General features: G+C 29.0%; 1 protein-coding gene across 1 annotated transcript in view; it reads right to left on the reverse strand.

Annotated features, from left to right (window-relative positions):
* Positions 1 to 3,786: 3,786 nt before the first annotated feature.
* Positions 3,787 to 20,540, reverse strand: part of LOC107442170 (cyclin-G-associated kinase) — a 45,316-nt gene continuing 28,562 nt past the window's right edge. Inside the window, exons 20-27 of the mRNA XM_071181080.1 lie at positions 18,414 to 18,465; positions 16,128 to 16,336; positions 14,537 to 14,766; positions 12,162 to 12,420; positions 10,686 to 10,931; positions 7,690 to 7,844; positions 6,246 to 6,419; positions 3,787 to 5,260 (exon numbers count right to left, since the gene is read on the reverse strand). Of these exons, the coding sequence (XP_071037181.1) occupies positions 5,165 to 5,260; positions 6,246 to 6,419; positions 7,690 to 7,844; positions 10,686 to 10,931; positions 12,162 to 12,420; positions 14,537 to 14,766; positions 16,128 to 16,336; positions 18,414 to 18,465 (1,421 nt within the window). The 3' untranslated portion in view covers positions 3,787 to 5,164. The remainder of the gene's footprint in view (positions 5,261 to 6,245; positions 6,420 to 7,689; positions 7,845 to 10,685; positions 10,932 to 12,161; positions 12,421 to 14,536; positions 14,767 to 16,127; positions 16,337 to 18,413; positions 18,466 to 20,540) is intronic.

The following is a 20,540-nucleotide window of genomic DNA, read 5'->3' on the forward strand; positions in this document are numbered from 1 at the left end:
CAATATTGTCTTCACATGACGCTAGAGAGAAAAAAAAATTCGTGGACACTTTAAATGATATTTCAGGATCAATGACCTTATTGGCTTAGTCAAGTGATTGAAAAAAAGGTAGTTTCCTTGATTATTGAAGAAAATTTTAAGCATTTTAGAACAAAGTATTTCCTTATACTTTTTTTTCTATGTTTCCTTCAGTGTTAATTTTTGTAAAATCCTTATTTTTAAGCAAAATTTTGTTTTTTGTGCGTTGTAAGTGTTATTACAAAATTTTTTAACAGAAGTCAAACATATGAAGATTTCATTTAGATGAAATGGAAATTAAGCACATTTTCATTCAATTTAATGTTGTTCTTACGCTTTTTTCACGCACTGTAGATGAAAATGGTTGCGTGTTGGATATAAAACATGAAGCCTCAAGAATATAAAACAAGCCATCGTCGACGAATTTGCTTCAACTAATAACGACAGGTGGGAGTTCCAACAACTAACAGGAGTGTTTAAAGGATTGGTTTTAATAGGCTTAAAGCAAAGCTTATTTTGCCCACAACTAAAATTGAAATGTTATAAATATTGCCAGTGTTTTTTTCCTTTACAGCAATGTTAATATTGAGGCGCACTGTATACCACAAGTAGACAATAACAAGTTATGTCACACTACAATTACACTCTTGGAAACTGTTAAGGATTAATTCACTATAACTACTGAGTAGTAGTATGTTATTTACATCTCATTAGAGCTGCACAATGGGCTATTTTATAACCGACATTGAACAGCTGAACCAATTCTGAGTTAACGGCTATCACTGTGCAACTCCAGTCTTGTAAACTTAAGCCCCACACAGAGGACAAGAGAACTCCTGAATCAAGCATTGAGACAAACTAACCTTCATGATATCCTCAGTAGATCTTTTAATGAAACTAACCTGCACTTGCTTTACATGGAGAGGAAAACAACGAAAACCTTCCAAGGTCAGCATGATGGCAAGGGGATTTTAGCCCATTACCTGTCTACTACTGACGATATTTTACATCAGCACTGTGTTCGGTGCGAGCTGGGAGCAGAATTCGTATCAAGCCACCGAGGGGATTCGAACCTGGGTCACCTCATTGGGCGGCGAACACTCTATTCCCTTAGCCACAAATGGCCATTAGCAAGAGTCTGGGAAACATTCTAGAAAATGATTTGAAGACATATCATCACACTTTTCACACGCAAAGGGGATGGCTCCCCTCCTCTTGTAGCCTGACAACCTGCGCACTAAGTCAAACACTTTACGAAGGAATAATTTAATAAGAACTGATACATCGCATCCTCGATCCCTTCATAGACTGATCAAGATGGTCACCCACCCGCTTACTGACAGTTGCCAGTGATGCTTAACTTCAGGTATCTACAGTGAACAGTGTCCAACAATCAGTTCACTGCAGGACATATTAAGAATAAGAAGAAAAGTGATTAAATTTCAAAGAGACAATTCGATGTAATGCTTTTTAATTTCTACATTGATTATAATAACATTCACATTTTTATGTACAAGTATGTATAACAGCTTTCAACATTCATCATGTCAAATTGCCAATCATTTTTCAAAACAAAGGAAAATTTAAACACATATATTAAGAAGAAAAAAACAGTTGCTTAATTAAATATAAATATAACAAATGAAACATAAATATGAATAAAAAAATATATTAAATATCTCTCATTTTATAGTTACACCGATATATTACAATATACTATTATTAATTATTTTACACATAAATTAAGAAATATAACATAAAATAAACCTTTTCAGAATTTGAGACTATAAAGAAGTGGAATAAATGTGAAAATTATATTTAATTATGCCCAAACTAAAGACAATACAGCACTATGCTAACAAAATTATAATACAGTGAAAATAAATAAATATAATATAAAAATTTTTATTAATATATCAGCAACACTTTAATGAGTTTATTACAAATAAGGAATGTTCGAAGAGTAACATTATATACATGAAAAGCTATAACTTCAATATAATTTTTGATCAAAATTATATAAATCCTATATTTGATTTTGGAATTATTTTTATTGTGATATATATATACAAAAAAAGCAATAAAAAAAAGAACACTACTTAACTTTTTACAGTAAAGATAGAGATCCAAATAAATGCATCACAATATAAGTTAAGTACAGTCAGTACTTCAAAAAACACAGAATCCTTACAAAGAAAAAAAGCATCAAACTTAAAAACGCTTTTTCATAATTCTATTCAAGATAAATTAAGAAATATTACAAAAAAGAAAAAGCTACAATAAATAAAAAGGGGGATTTTAATAGAACACCTCTACAGCTGAGTTAAACTGATTTAATATATTGGAATGAAGTTTTTCATTTATTGATGCAAATAGGGCTGTCATTGTCATTGATGCAAATAGGACTTAAAGGAGTGAATGCTTCTCTACAAATGGAAAAAAATTTAATGAATGTTTCTCCCTAAATGGGGAAAACTTAAAGAATGTTCCCTTCCAAAAGGACTAAATTTAGGGACTCGTTCTTCCCTTTACTCTGTTTCCCCGTCTAATAACATGGGAAAACTGGATTTGCTATGCAAAATTGGGAGAATGTTTCTCCCCAAAGGGGAAAAATTTAAACATTGTTTTTTCCTTTCACTAATTCTCAATTTAATGACAAGGAAAAACTGGTTTTGCTAAGCGAAATTGAGTAAATGCTTCTTTCCAAATGGGATCAATTAAAGGATCCTTTCTCTTTTTCACTATTTCTATATTTTATAACATGGAAAATTGGGTTAATGTTTTGCCCCTTCACTCTGTTTTCCTGCTTAATAAATAAGGGAGAACTAGTTTATTGATGCGAGAAAAAAATGGAGCATGTATTGTGATTTTCTATGTGTATGACTGGCAGGGACACAATATTGCTCCAAAACAGTATTCACACAATATTGCTCCAAAATAGCATTTACATCAATTAACAAAATTTGTCACAGTAAACAAATGATTATCCATAAAATTGTGCAACATGGTAACTGAACATTTTTGAATTCCACAAATTATCCACAAAATGGTTGGAAAATATAAGTTTGTGTTGAAAACATCATTTTAATATTTCATCATCAAAAATATTGCAGAATAATAGACAAAATAAAAGAGGGAAAGAATTTCACATTAATAAAATTCTGTAAAGGGTAAAATAAAATTGACGTAATCTTCACCAGACAAAATATTAATGACATTTCAGAATATTTACTGTAGAATTTTGCACATGCAATACTTAATGTACTTAAACCAGCTTTTGAATAAGCCCTTAACTCCATATATACTGACGGAACTTTTAAATTCTACTATTATTATTTCCATGCAGAATTTATCAAAATATCCCATCGGAGCTTGTAATATGACTTTCGTTGGCAACACGTGATTATTTGAAATTGAACATCACCTACAGAAGTGACAGTTGACTCAAGTAAAATTCTCTGAAGACCTTGAGAAATTTTTGGAAACTATAAAGGAGTTTGATCTATACACAACTCCATCCTCTAAAAAAACTCTTAACAATACTCTTATATTAGAAAATTTTTTTTTTATCTTTTTCAAATAATATAGTTCATAAGTTTTTAACTAAACTTTTAATATAGAATAGAACATAAAATTTTACAAATCACTTTTAAAAAAGTAGAGTTTATGTACTTTGTTAATCCCAATGACTTAGGCAGAAACTTGCGAAATATCAACATAAGATATGAAACTTTAAAATAAATTGTGGAAATTTTTTAGAACAAATAATTTTTCTTTCATTTTTTAAATCTTTGTAATATTTTTGTGAGTGTAAAGTTTTTGAAACAAACAGCACATAATTTTCAGAAATTTAAAGCTACCAACATTATGAAATCCTTTACACCTATGGAATTATTTAGTTGCAGATATTTCGTTCGAGTACGTCTTTTCATAATTACCCAATTCTCAGCTTACTAGCTCGATAAATTTTGCGGGTAAGTCATGCTTCTTTTATTACATTATTAACATTTTAAAATAGTTATAATACAAAGTAATAAATCTTATAAACTTTAATTAATACTTCATAACGTAGCGTAAGCCCCAAAGTAAAAATTTCTTGAAAAATTTGAAAAGGATATTGAACATAAAAGAAATATTAAAATAGACATTATTAAATGAGACATTCCCATATTTTTGATAATTTTTCAAAAATTTGGTAAATAAAGAGTTAAGTAGATAATTCACAATTGGATAATCAAAAGTATACTGTAGTTAAAACTCACAATATTACATTTTTAAAGTAACAGATTATCAAAATCAGTTCTATCCTGACTGCATCAAGCAAAAATACATAAAATATTTATGCTTTTGGCACATGGAAATTTTTTAAGTAAATTTTTAATTACTGAAACAACTTAATACGTTTTTTTTCAAGCATTAAAAAACTATTTGATTATTTAAAAGAAAACACACAAATATTTGCATAGTTCATAAAAACAAGAATGTAACCAAAAAAAAAATTACAAGACCTCCTTAAAAACAGAATGTCAATCAAAATTATTTCAACAAAAAATAATCTACAAAACAAAACATTTCTAGCTTTTTTAGATTTGGTAAATAGCATATGATTAGAGTTCAAATTGTCTCATAACAATAAGTAATCACTTTAAAATTTGAAACATCTTAATCCAAAAAAATATGAAACAACATTTAACTTCCAAAAGTGGAACTTTTCATACCACAATATACAGATTTGAAAAATATTTCTCTATCACACACACCGAGCAGCCTCAAACAAACTGCTAAGATTCAAGAATTTCCTTAAACAGTGATGAATAAAATTACACTCAAACAAAATGAAATCACATACATTTTAATGATAGAACTCTCAAACGTTTATGCACCAAGAGTAAGGCCACACAAGGTGTTCTAAAGTGAAATAAAATTTTAGTATTCATTTACATTTATTCTATAACTTTTAAATTTTATTTATTATTGTACGATACGCATGCTGCGATCTCTTTTTAACATGAAGGTAACAGTATAAGAAAAATTCTGTCAATAGTGAACATTGAATAACTACATCTGAATGGAACTCAACAGATATCATTTTTTTGCTGCAGACAGAAAAAGTCAAAACGGCAAGATACAAGACTGATGAACGTGACTAGGCAAGATTATTTTGTTTTTCGAATTCGCTCCAAGCATCATTTAGTTCCATAAATATTAATTTAGCTAAGTTTTCATTTTCTGTACCTACTTGCTGAAAAATAAAAAACAAAAAAATTTTTGAATAAAACACAGTAGATTACAAATAAAATTAAAAACAGAATGACATAGAGGAATATGAATCATGACATGATGCTTTTTACAAAATTCAATCACACACTATTTGCATTGGGAACAAAAATTACACAAGTTTTTCGGATAATGAATTGCATGATAGTTTTTGAAATGAAAGTAACATATTGTTTTTTGGAGCATAAGTTATATACTGCTTTGAATTTTGGAACATAAGTAGCATATTGCTTTTTTATTTTTTTACTTTTTTTTACATTTTTATTCAATAGTCATTCTCCTGTTTTAGTATGTATACTGTTGCTGTATTAAAATAATATTCTGACATCGTTATTCATTTATTTTATGATTTCAGAAAAACTCAATATTTCTTTTAAAAAAAAAATCTCATTTATTTTAGCATAAAGTCTTGAAACTACAAGCCAGAGTTTTCGAGAGAAAGTTTTGAAACAACTTGAAAATTACAATAAAAAACACTATAGATAACTTAACAGCATTTAAATTTATAGTTTAATAATCACCAAAAATATACTATTAACTTAGTAAAACTTTATTCATTAAAAAGCTCAAATAAAACAAGTATTCATTTGGAAATTCTTATTTTAACTTACTATCATGAGTCTATTTTTTTCTTCCATATTTATGCTTCAAACAAAATTTTAGTTAAATAAAATAAGATAGATCATTCATAGATTCAAATTGTATAAGATACCAAATCTATAACCATTTCTCTTTTCAATATTTATAATTCTAAACAAACCAGATAATCAAATATCAATCTAAACAAATAGAAATTTATTATGCTGGAAAACTTAACAGCATCATTGCTATTTAGTTAAAGACAGAAAGTAACTGACAAATGGAAGTTCAAAATTTTAACTAGAAAAGTAACAGAACATATTATAACTTTTTTATCTGTAATAAAATGCATAAAACAAAACTGTACTAACCTTGTCTGGATGAACAGCAAGGCATGCTTTTCTATACATCTTTTTGACATCAGCAGGAGTTACAAGTTGATGCATGCCACACTCACTCCAACGAGTGCCGTCCCATAACACAGTATGCAAAGAGCATAATAAAGCCCTAATGTTTCGTTCTTTATGAGTTGTCCAGTCCATTATCTGAAAAAACAATGACAATAATTTCACAAAACTGACATAGATAAATGCATTTGAAATTTTTCAAAACTAAGCCTTAACTGCCATGGAAAATTATCATTTGACTGGTTGTTGATATGTAAGGAGGGGATATTTGTTTAGGAATAAGGGAATATTTTGTTTAGGAATCAGTACATTTTATATTTGTTTAAAACATGGGCGTTGTTGATGTATTGACAGTGGTACATATTCTCCCAATAATCAGAAGTCCCCTCAATATTTTCAGACAAATAAAAACAAATTTCACAAATTATCATCGATTCAAATTTTTTAAAATTAAAACAGGGTGCGTGGCCAAATTATTCAACAAAAAATAAGCACCTTTTAAGCACTTTTCAAGCACTCAAAAAATATTTTTAAGCACTTTAAAAAAATATCATAATTAGGCAGGGCTGGAAAGTTTTTGACAATTCACAGTTTTATCTTGTTTTAACCGTCATGTCAAAAAAAAAGCTTTTGGCACTGTTTTTGACAATTGTCAAAAATCATGAAATTTTGAATCATGTAAAATGAATGGCGTTTTTATACGCTACGGACTGACAATGCGCCAAAATAGATTGGAGTTGAATTAATTGTGAAAACGTTGAATAGAACAATGTGAATTGTGTCTTTTTGCATAATTCGAAGGGAAAATCAACATAGTAAAGGAAAAATCTCATTTTGAAAAAGGTAAATTAAGCACTTTTTAAAAACACACAATGAAAAAAGCACCTTTAAGGGTTTTTAAAAAACGAAAATCGAAAATAAGCACCTTTAAGCACTTTCTAAAAACGCTACGCACCCTGTAAAAACAAGAAAGAGATAAAAATAATTCATCTTTTAGCAGGGATTTAAAACATTTATGAGTTCTTTTTTTTTTTCTTATGCGTGAAATTTAGAAAACTATTGTGACTGTGTAATTTAATTTTGTGCCCCTCAAAAATTAGGCCCTGCAGCACCATTGGTTTAAAATAACAAACTCAAATGTTTAAAGTAAAAGGAATTACTGTTTTTCTTAAATTTTTTATTCATTTAAAAAATAAAAAAAGAATTATTAATTTATCCAAACCGAACCAATAAGTGAATAATTTATGCAAACCAAGCCAATAAGTGAATAATTGATCCAAATAGAGCTAATAAGTGAATAATTTATCAAAACAGGACCAACAAGTGAATGGTTGATCCAAACAGAACCAATAAGTGAATAATTAATCGAAACAGAGTCAATAAGCGAATAATTGATCTAAACATTTACTTTTAAACGTTCTGGATCAAGTTCTCTAGCTAACTCTTCTCGTCTCATTTCAGCAATTGTGGATGGGCCATCTCTCTTCTTACTAGTGAAACCTGTGAAGCCTTGGCCTCCAATCAAATCACTGAAGTCATCATCTGCCAATTTTGGTTTCGGTGCTAAAATAGGAAGAAAACATTCTCAGCAACATTAAAAAATATTTTAGCATTTTGGTAAAAAATTTCTAACCTGGTATAGCAAGTGGACCAGGTGTAACAGGTATAACCTGGCATAACAGGTGGTCAATACAATTGAACTTAGTGCTTAAAAATTATTTGAAGCTTAGTTTTTCAAATAACGAGTTTACACACATTATTTAAATAATGCATTAGAAAGAAAACTGTGAATTAGAAAACATCAACAACCGCCATACTAAGTGCTAATTTAAATTCATTAGCAATACCTAAATAATAGAATCAATTGTCTTTATTATTATTATTTATGTATAGCACAACACATTTCATATTCATATTCAACAAAACTAAGGTAAGTTCATATGTTTTCCCTGAACTACTTACTTCATAACATCAAATAAATTTTAAATAAAATAATACTTTGTATAATTTAAAAATGCAAATTTTAAAATTATATGTGTCATTCTGTCAACTTGGAAAAAAGCAATGCATAGCAATGTTAATAATAGAAGATTGAAATACAATAGACCTCACTGCTCTTGATTTTTGATAGCATTAAACTGCAATACATTTTTCAATATTCATTTCTTACCCAAAAAGCAATTTGGAACTTCTTCCATATCCTAATTTATTTAAGTGCGCGATTTAAAAAATATTTAATTCCATCTTAAAAATAAACAAAAAAATTCAAATAAAGCTAGGCAGCCACATCGTAGCCAGTTCTTAGGTGCCAAGCGGATCACAAAAGTTAAGGTTCAAGAATTTTTGATTAGCAACATGATGATGACAATATGGTCAGCATTGTGCATCAGCCACTTTTACTTCCTAAGCAAGTTGGATGGGCTTTAAGCTGCTCCCAAGGATAAAGAACCCGGCCGTCACACTGCCAGCTTCAACTGTTGTGCTATTGCAGCTCTTTTTTCTTTTCTTTTTTTAATTATCACAACAAAGTTTGGTGTACTTTAACAGTCCAACATAAATTATAGACTCCCAATCAAATTACAATGTTTCCTTAATTTTATTAATGAGATTAATTCAGTTCCTGATTTATTGTTATATAATTTTGGAAAAATAATAACAATTGATTGTTTATTGTAAGAAAAGATATAGTAATTTTTAAAAATCTTTTCTGTTTAAAGTTTTAAAATTCCAAATATGTGGGAACGAAGATGCCAAAATTCTGTACATGTATCAATGCATACAGAAATAATTATTAATACTCTCAGCAGATATGTACAACCGTTTTTCATTGGCAGACCACAAAAACTAAAAAATGCTATGTTGGAATTACAATACNCAAAAAAAAATAATAAATAAATTAATAAATAAATTTAAAAAAAAATTTCTAATACAACAGCATTTTTTCTAATAGAGAAATAGAAGAGAGAATAGTCTGAGAGAAAATAAATTTCTCTCAATTTTATATGTTTTATTAAGAGTTGATCTAATTTTTTTAATATTTAAAGGGCAAGTTTTGGCCTTGGATTATAGGTTGTGTATCTCTGCTCTCAGCAATATAGGCATAAATTATACTGCTTCTTGGATCATTCAAACATTTCAGCACAATTCATTATTAAACTAAACATATCAGTTATAATTTTACTTTCCAAGCTGTGAAAAACATGAAAATTGCAAATATAATAAGAACTGCATTTGTTTTAAATGACTAAAAGTAGAGTTACAAATATTTTTGCTGAAAATTGGATTATGTTGCTTCAAAGACCTGGTAGATAAGTGTACTTTTTGTTCAGCAGGTGAATGAATTTTAACCCCATTAACAATGACATATATTTCAGAAAAATGGACAAAAAATGGAAAAATTTTTTGACTGTTTAATTTTATTCCTTATATCATATAAAAATTAGAAAATAGTTTTTTATTACAAAAATAAAGCTTTGTTGTTGTTGCTAATTCCCATCTGGTCTGACAGGGTCAGACGAGATCAATAAATCCGTTGACATTTAGAAAATTCGAAACCAAAATGGGAGAGGAATGAATGTCGTTCCAGTCAAGCCCTAAACAGTTCAAGATGTGCTCAGGTGATGCCTGGTTTTGTTAGCATTTAGGGCAAAGAGGAAAGATCTTTTGATTAGCAGAAAATGTGAGACTTTTCAGGTGTCCACTGGCCAGTCGGGATAAGCAAGTGTTGGTCTGCCTGTCACCAGGAAGAGATAGAGAGAGTCCTGGTCTTTTTGCTTTATACCAGTAGTGAGTAAGTGGAAGCAGCCACTTTTGTTTGTTCTGGGCCTTTTGCCTTGAAAAAGTTCAAGGTATGTAAGCTCTGAGGTGGAGGGAACTGGATGGTCTAGTCCCTTCTTTGCGAGAGTGTGAGCCAACTCGTTTCCGTGGATATCGACGTTGGACGGGATCCATTGCTTGCTACTGGTAGGGTCTCCCAAGCCGGACAGGCCGAAGGGTAGGTGCCAGACTAAAAAGAACACCACCAGGAGCCAAGACTGTCTTCTACCTCACGGTGCTCCGGTCTTTGGACAACAGAAGCTGCATACCCCTTCCCATGAATCAGTTGACAAAATAAAGCTTTAAATGCAATAACTACTGTATTTATAATTTTTACACACACATAAAAAAGTAATGGATTACACACACATCTCATTCAATTAGAGCAAATTAAACAAAATTTTGAAGCTAAATATAATATTGAAGCTAAATATTGTGATGCCCAATGTCAGTTTGGGCATCACAAGTACAGCACGTAGTAGTTGCCCGAAGTGAATTCGGGCTACACTGGCAAGGGATTAAATATGTTTTAAAACACTATAAAATCATTTTTTTAAATACTGTAATAAATAAAACAAAAGTACCAACCTCCTCCTCCTCCCTTTTTTCCACCATCTCTTTCCCCAAACACACTTGAAAAGTGTCCCCTGTTGTAATCAGGTTTAGAGGATGGTGGGTTAGAGGCAGCCCCTTGAAATGCTGAATTAGCAGTGCCAGCATAGGACTGTGGCCTAGGAAAGTGCTGTGGACTGGTATTTAAAAACTGATTTCCTGCATTTGCAGACGAGGTTTTTTCTGATGATTGCTGTTCCTGATTAAATTTGTCAAATGTACCTGAATAAAAAATTACATTTAGTTTCATAAATGCAGAAAACATTTTTAACTTATAAATTTTAAAAGAACAATAGTAACACAAAAATTTTAAATAAAAAAATGTTTTATTTAAAACTTTGCAATAACCAAGTTATGATTTCAAAAAATTCATCATTCTTATTGGCGCGACAGCCCCGGACGGGTCCTGGCATCATTGAAGATTCTCTTCCATCCTCACCTGTTCTCAGCAATGCTTCTTCAGTTTTTACAGTTCAGCACAAAGAAGTCCTTATTTACAGAATTGGACCATCTGAATTTGGTCGATGTACATTCCCTATGTACATTACCCGTCCCATTCGTACATTCCAGCCAGATAGCCAGCCCATTTTATCCTTTTTATTTTCATATATTTAATAATGTTATGTTCTTTATAAAGGGAGTAAAGTTCATGGTTGAATCTCCTTTTCCATTGTCCAAAAACTTTGGACATCACTGAAAATACTTCAAAGAATTTTTCTCTAGAATGCACTTTTGCTTTTGTCTTTTTCACAATTTGAGGCATATCTAAACACATATCTTATAAGTACTTTTATATAGCAGTATCTTGGTACTAAATCTATGCACACTCAACCCTAGGAGTTTATGCAACTCAAAAAAGCAGCGGTTGGCTGCAATAATTCTTTTTTGAACCACTGGCCCTATCTTATTTTTGGTGTTAACCACTGATCCCAGGTATATAAAACTGTCAATTTTATCAAATTTATAAAATCTAATTTCCAGGTAGCAAAGTGCAAAACTTTCCTTAGAACATGCCATAAATTTTTGAAAAAATTTCTAATTAAATATATCATAACTTTTTTTAAATTAAGTAACATTTTCATTCTTCTTCAGAAATTTTTTTTTTCAAGAAAAAAAAAGACAAGCTAGAAAGCAAATAAAAATTATCATTATTGCAAAATGTATTGACTTCTTCAGACTGCATGGTTCATACCACAGTTCATACAATGAGCAGGATGAAATTTGTTGGACAAAAATTCTACAAACTTTTATTCGATTCATTTGTATTTATTCTACAAAATGACTCCTGGAGACATCTGAAGATAATTATTTTTAAAATAATCAAAGGTTACAAAGCTAAAAAAAAAGTACTTTGATTTGGGAAATTATTTTCAAATTAGTTTTTTTTATTATGATGTATTAAAATAGGTAAAAGATATTTTATTGAGGATACAAATAATTTGGAATAGTTACCCAAATCAGCAAAGGGATCTGATTTTGCAAGAGCCTCCAAATTAGGGGTTGAAGCATTTCTCGGTATTCCACCAGCAGCAAGTCGCGGTCCTAAGAATGTTTGAGGTCCGGCAGAGTTGGCTGCAGAAGATTGAGGAGCATTAGTTGAAGCTCCAGGCTGATAAACTGAATCCCAACTACCCAACAAAGACGAATCTTGATTTGCAGCAGCTGCACTCATATTGAATGCAGATGCACTGGAAGACATAGCTGGCTTATGCTGCAAAAATTAATGAAAGCGAAAGTCCATCAATAAAAAAGTAATAACAATAAAAGTATCTACAATGTTTCCAGCAAATAACTACAGATTTACAAATTAAAAATCTGAAAAACAAAAAACTATAGAGGAAGAAAACAAACGGTATGTCCTTTGTGAAAGTCGTAAAAAATTTATACAGGAATTTTGGAGTTTAGTTAAGAAAGTTGCGAACAAATAGCGCTGCAAGACATCGATGACCAAAGTGATCAAAGAAATCATGAAGGGAAGCTGTTTTATTAAGAGATTCAAACCATGTATTCAATTTCAACTGTGTGTTTCTGGTGCTGAAATGTCACAGGTTATCATCCTGTGGCATTTATATTCTTTTAAAGAACTCTGTACAGTTTTGGCAACTTTTCTAACTAAATTCCAAAATGTATGAATAAAGTTTTTATATCTCTCACTAGAGTTAGTACTACCTAATTTTGTTAGATAGTTACGACATATGGATTTTTTTATTATTCATGATTGTTATGCAAAAAATAAAATATTCTTACAGGTCATTTTCTCTTTGCTTAAATCTTATTTTCTGGATTTAATAACACAATTATTTAATTATAAAATTCAATAAGTACAAAAAAAGTGAATTTCTATAGAAATTGGTCACAATTTAAAATGGAAATAGTAATGATGAAATAAAATGAAATGTTTCAAGTGGGTGAAAAAAGGAAAAAATAATTTGATTTTTGACAAAACAGAAAGGAAAAAAGTAAGGTGCATCACTTTCAAAAGCAGAACAGATTTTTGGTAGTGATAAAAATTTATTACAAAAACTATGCTTTTTGTATTTTTTGTAAGACAAAAATCAAATTATTTTCTTTTTCTTCTTCATTATTTTGAAAAATGTAGTTTTCAAAGTATTTATTTTATTTTATTATTTTCTACTTTTCAGTTTTGTGTTTTTTAGATAAGAATAAATAAATAATTCTTAATACCTTGAGCTATATAGAAAATGAATGATCAAACACAGAGCTCCTATTGAAATTTAAGCACTCTAGATAGTCGGAAAGTGGTCATAATTGATATTGATGATAAATGCAAAAATAGTAACATTCAATTTATTAAGCAGCCATGGTGCAAAAAGTTTTCTGCCATCAATCAGGTAAAGTAAAAGATCTATACGAAATCAACAATGGAAAAATTATTGGTATGCATCAATGCCATATGTACTTCAAGAGAATTGCAGAAATTATTAGTCCTAGTTCTCAAATTGAGGTGATACAATGATTACAAATCACAGCATTTAAAAAAAAAAAAAACATTTAATAACTATCTTCATAAACAAATTTCTTAGTCTTTTATTAACTATTTTAGGTATAAAACTAAAAAAAGAACTTTTTAAGTATCGTATAATAATAATAATAAAAGTTTATTAAAAATTTAAACATAATTCATATTTGTAACATCAGTCACAAGAGCTTTTTTTAGAATTTCTACTTTCTGCAAAATCAATATATGTGTACTTCATTTCCTACTAATTTTAAGCTTCTTTTCCAAAAATTTTATAAAACAAAAATCACATTATCCCTTAAAGAAGGGGAATTTTAAAATAAAAATATGATATTTTACTCCATGTTCTTCCTATGTAAAAGTCACATTTTATATTTTTATTTTAAATAAAACATTTATGATTTTACTAAGCTATTGAAAAAATACCAAATAAGCTTTAAAAAAATTAAATATTTATCAATTAAAAAAATTGACATAGTAAAAAAACCTACCAAAATTAAATGTTAGTCACCACGAAATTGCAAATTATCACGTTATATTAAATATTAGAAATAGTTATTATTAAATATTAGAAAAATGAAAAGCAAATCTCTTCATAAAAAACACATAGTCAGAAAATAATTCTAAATAGTTTAGACTGAAAATATTCATAAGATTGATAAAAGTTTAATTATAAAAAACAACTATCAAACTGACTTAGTAATTTATATTTCCATATTATCATTCTCAATTTTTTTGTAATTAGGCTTAACATAATATATTTTCCACCATGATTACTCTTAATAAATTTATAAATACATATTTTGGGGAGATGAACTATAATTGAATTAGTAAAAAGAAGACTTACCTGGGGAGTAGAATTTGCACTGACACTTGTCTTTAATGAATCAAATCCTGATGCACTTGAAGTACCAAAAAAATCAAACAAATCGGGTTGGTTACTATTGCTGTTTGATGCATTGGTATTATTTTGCAACACGGAAAATGGATCAGAAACATTAGTAGTTTTCTGATCAGCCATATTGTTTGAAAAAGAACCAAATCCATTATTGTAGTTAAGGTCATTATTATTTGAACCTGTGAACATAAAATGTGCAATAAACAGCATAACTCAACAAACAACTTAAATAAAGTTTATATACAAGCATTTTAAATAGATAGCATAAAATACTTTTTAAAATATAATATAAGAGCCAGTTAAAATATTTAAAGTGAAAATAAAAATTATTTACAAAACAATATTCATTAATTTTTTGTATGTGTAACAACTTACTTATTCTTTTAATAACCTTTAACACTTTGAATTAAATTAAATTAAAGTAAATTTAATACTAATAATAGAAATTTGTTAAGAGACAAATTTACAGCTTTATTAACAAAAGCTTTGTCATAGAAAATATTTTTTCTTTAATACAAAAATCTTTTACACCTCTGACGCAGCACTTTCAACACTAATTATTTGATTAGTTATTTGAAATCTATATTGCCTCTGCTTAATAGAAAAGTATTCTATCAGAGAAACAGTTATTTTTACAACTATCGTTTTTAATTCAATCTCTTCATTTTTCAATTTACATCTGGTAAAAATAGTCCTATGTTTATTTTTTACTTGCTTTATGCTTAGGATATTAGTTTAACTCCAGTTTTAAAATAATTTGATTAAACTCATATTTTTTTTCCGATACTATATTGAACTCTTGCATAATACTATGTGATACTATGTGCATAATACTTGCTAATGCTATGTGAATACTACAATAGAACTTCAAAAAAACTAGCAAAACAAATATTTTTTTAAAAGTTTTTTGTAACATGTAGCTCATCATACAAAAAGGCCAATTACATAAAAATTTTAATTTAGAATTTTTTGCCCCTTATGTTGATTTTCCTATTGCACAGCAGTAATCACTTCATACAAAATCATAACTAGTTTTAATAAGTCAAAAAAAATGATCAGAAATAAAACTTTATTAACATTTTCATTGTTTATAAAATTTCATCTATTTAATTTTTAACACTGTTTTTCTTACAACTTTTTAAAAAACTAATATTGTTTGCTAGTAAGAACGAAAATTTTGTTTTAAGTATTAAATTAAGAAAGATTGATATTAATCTCCCTTAATAAGTTCCTATAAGTAATTTGTTCCTTTATTATATATATATATATTACATTTACAAGGATTAAATTATTATTTTTCTTTTTGCTAAATAAATTTTTATTAAGTATTAACTAAAATATTTAGAACTTTCTATTTTAAGTATAGATAGAGTCTTTGCATTAACAACTCTTTTAAAAACATAGAATATTTTTTATATTTAAAAATTGAAACTAAGCATGTGAACCGAAGCTTCTTATTTCAAAAATGTAACAAATATAACATAACACTTGGGGTAAAATGATTACTTTAAATGAAACTTTAATTTCATAAAATAATTACCTATAAGAGGAACGGATGGTGCATTGCTTAAGAGATCAAAATTGCTAGGGGTACCATTCATGTCTCCGTCAATATCTAAAAGATTGACAGGAGTGGTAGAATTTTCCGCGTTGTTAGAGATTGGTGGTTGGTTGGCAACTTTTNTAACCACTTCAGTAATGCTTCTTAAGCATCCTTGTGATCTGCTTTTCTCAACTTTTTTCTGCCATCTAAATTTTTTTCATGAGCAGAAATTATTAATTACCTATTTTTCCAATGTTACAAACTGCAGATTTGGATAGTTTTTATTCAGCAAATATCAGCTGGATTGCATCCATTTTCAATTTTTCTGATTATGCCCATTTTATCATCAATGGAGAACGTTTACTGCTCGCCATAGTTAAATTTGAGACACTTGCTTGCAGACTTTTTTTAACTGAACTGAGAGCAAAAAGGAGTTGAAATGAGGGCCTTATTAACACATATTAGTGTCCAACCCTTTGACCAATAATGAATAATTACTTTTTCCCTCTGACAGAAAATGCATATTGATCCCACTGACACCTGGCAGGTGCATCATCTGCCTGGGTTGGAAACATCTGCTTGGTTTGTTTAGGGATGGGAAAGTGAGACGAAAGAAGTAAACAAGAAAAAATGCTTATTGCTACATTCCCCTCTGTAGACGGTTTAAAAATCGGTATATGTATTTATCTTGAACTAGAAATTTCAAAATTATTCACCAAAAAAAAATGGAGAAAAAAATCAGTCGAAGACAGGAAAAAGTTCATTATATCCAACTTCCTCACTTTTTTGGTTCACTATATCCACAAAAAATAACATTATACATGTATAGCAAGGCACGGGACCGAACTTTTCGTTCACTATATCCGGGAGTTCACTATAAACAGTGTTCACTATAGCGGGGTTTGACTGTAGCAATAAAAAATTAAGATTCTGCAATAATCCTTTACACAAAATATTGAAAGGAACTACAGTAATTTGAATTTCTTAACAAATTCATTAATTTAATTTTTCTTCCCAATTGTTTTTTAGTTTTCCCTTATTTAAAAATGATTTATTAAATAGTTTGAAATTAATAACATTATTTAAAATATATTATCCTTATAAACTGTTTGAAAAATATTTATTTTAATATTTAGTATGCCTTTTTAAAAGAATTTCTTCAAAGGTAGTTTGTTCCACTGGTTTACATCTATCTCTGGATTCCATTTCCAGGTTTTAGGTAACACGCGTTTTCCAGAATTAGACCTTTTAGTTGTATTACTGCATATTTAAGCGTATTAAAAATGACACATTTAGAAGCATTTTTTAACTTTTAGAGAAACTAGTTCTCTTTACTATGAATCTTCATTGAAAATGGCTTGAATACAAGCAATCGAGGAGGATAGTTTGTATTTTAAGAGTGATAACAAGGAAACTATGGATCTGTGAAATTCCTATCGAAATAAATCTAACTTTAAATTAAACAATAAAGAAAAATAAACAACATCTATTGAAACGTGAATAAATTATATAAAAGGTTTACTTTCGAAAGAAAATGAAATGTTTAAAATTTTCTAAATCATACATCATAAAGCTTAATTAAGCTGGGAATTTGATGCGAAAGAATTTCCCCTTCTTCTCCAGACTGAAAGATGTGTAACATACAAATAAAAAATTCAAGCCTGCCACTCCAGGGTTCCTACTCGTTCAACAATGCAAAAATTAAGCACTTTTAAGGACCATATTTTGAAAAAATAAAGCACTGCTTTTAAAAAAATTAAGGACTTTAAAAATCGTATGATTGTTTATCATCGAATATACATATGTCACCAGTGAGTGCAAATTATCTAGCTTTCTAAAAATATCAATAAATAAAAAAATAATAAAAAAACAATTTTATTAAAATTTAAGAACTGATATAATTGTATTAATTTATAGGGCTTGCCAAAGAAGTACTAGGTAATTTTTGCAAACTTGGGTCAGATTTTTTATAAAACATTTTCAGACAGTTAAAAGTTAACGCCTTTCAGATTGTAAAAGTTAACATATGACACTAACCTGTATTCCATTTTTAATGATTTCATTGAAATTTAATTGTAAAATTAAGTGCAGAATTTAAGATTTGAAATTTTTTTCATGCATATTAAAAAAAAAGAGTAAATAACAAAATTTGGCAAGAACATTGAAATAATTATAACAACAAGTTTTTATATTTCGCTACTAGGCCAGCAAATGTGCCAGATTTACTTTTATGATGAACTTTAGCAAAATTATTTCCAGCCAAACCAGTTATTAAGAATTAACTTTAATGTTACTAAATATTCTGGCGAAAAACAGGATGTAATTTTAAAGCAACCTAAAATTGAACAAAAATTAAAAACAGTATATTAAGTTGCAATGTTAACTGAATAAAATTATTATTAAAATCTAAGGATCATTCTAAATCTAAGGATTCATAAGGAGTAGATTTATATTTTAGAGAACAATTTGCTTATCTTTAAGGAATAAAAATAGCGTAACAATCTAAAACTTTAAAGAAAATTTACATTGCAACAAAACAAATTATAAATAGTTACCAAATACTTAACTTTCTTGTTAGAAGCAAACCATGCTTTTTTTTTATTTAGGAGGAAAAAAATTAAAAGTATTTTTTTAAAAAAAAACTTGAGATTTTCATCAAAAACCCAATAAACTCCATGTTTTTGATGAAAAATCTAGGTGGGCTGGGATTTTTCAAACCCTGTTTCTTACAGATCTGTTTACTTATTAGTACAATCATGAATTTTAAAAAAACATTATGCTTTCTGCAAATTTATGTTTACTTATTACACATTGAATTATTATACAAATTTATTTAATTCTTCAAGATTTTAGGAAAAAGTTTTAGTTATGGATTCTTGTTCAAAAATTTTTGTGAGACTTCTTTTCTTAGAGTTTTACTTAATCCTTACAAGCAGATGTGTTACCAGTAGAACTGAATTTTCCATGTGAAGTATTACCCTTGTTCACTGTATTCTTTTCTTTTAGAACGCTTCACTCTCCTCATAGAGTATCATTCTGGGCAAAAAGGTAGAATATATTAATGAAAGAACCAATATATTAATAACTGGACATACTTACTTCCCCTTACCTATAGCTCCCCCCTACACACATTAATTTTTATGTCTCTAAAATGTTTTACCTGTAATGCATGGTCTAATTTAAGTCTAAATGTAATGCATGGTCTAATTCTAAGTGATAAAAGGACATTTTGTTTTAAAAAATTGAATTGAAAAATTGTTCCCATCAACTATAGTGATGCTAAAAAATTAAGGACTTTTAAAAACCTTGTACCAAAATTAAGTACTTTTAAGGGCCCTTATTTTCCAAAATAAAAATTAAGCAGTTTTTAAGGACTTATAAGGACCGTGGGAACCCTGCACTCACGAATAAAGCTACAGATGTAGATTGCAATTCTTTCAGAAACTGAAAGTCTGAGAGTCAAAAAATACAGATACAAGAAGGGAGAAAGTAAAAAAAAAATCCAAATAAAAACTGCTTTTGAAGTAAGGACAGTTACTGAATAACCATCATTTTTTTCAATCATCATCACTCATTTATTGAAAAATAAAGTAGCCACAGCACAGTTGAAAAGAACACTCAAATGCCAATAAATAAAACAATGCCTTACTTATTCATAAACAATATAACTATCTATTAATTACTCAAACAAACATTTAAAGCAGGAAAAAGTAATGAAAAGCAATAAAATAAAAGATACGTGTGTTTGTAAGACAGCACTTCTGCAAACACACATATCTTTTATTTTATTGCTTTTTAATACTTTTCCCTGCTTTAAATGTTTGTTTGAATATCTAAATTAAAATAAAGCAAATTTGGTTTTAGCTGCTTTAGGCACTTTTCCATTTTGATTTAATGTCTTAATCGTTAATTTACTTCTTTATCCTTTTGTTTTTGTAAATTGGATTCATTTTCTGATTAGATATCTGTTAATTATGACGGTTGTTAGTCGGTTAAGACAAATAAAAAAAAGTGGAGTAAGAATATCAATGAACAATTTTAACCAAGTTTGCGCTCTGTGCTTATGTCCTATAATAACTCAGGAAGGAATGAAGGTACTCTCTATCTGGCTTCAATCATGTCAGGGTTTTTACTGATGGATCTTCTGACTCCACTTTCACCAACGGAGGTGCGGGAGTGGTACTGCTCCTACCTGATGATCAAAAACGAGAGTTCGCAACTGGTGCTGGAAAAATCTCATCTAATTTTACGGCAGAATTGATAGCCATTTCTATGGCAATCGAAACGTACATCAATCTTGAACCTTCGGAGCAGCTTAGTGGTATCACCATCTTAAGCGACTGCAGGTCTGCCTTACATGCCCTCAGCAAAGGTACCTCAAGCCTTATCCTGAATATCATAGAACAACTT

This window comes from Parasteatoda tepidariorum, chromosome 5 (genome assembly GCF_043381705.1).
Source record: "Parasteatoda tepidariorum isolate YZ-2023 chromosome 5, CAS_Ptep_4.0, whole genome shotgun sequence".
NCBI classification, from domain to species: domain Eukaryota; kingdom Metazoa; phylum Arthropoda; class Arachnida; order Araneae; family Theridiidae; genus Parasteatoda; species Parasteatoda tepidariorum.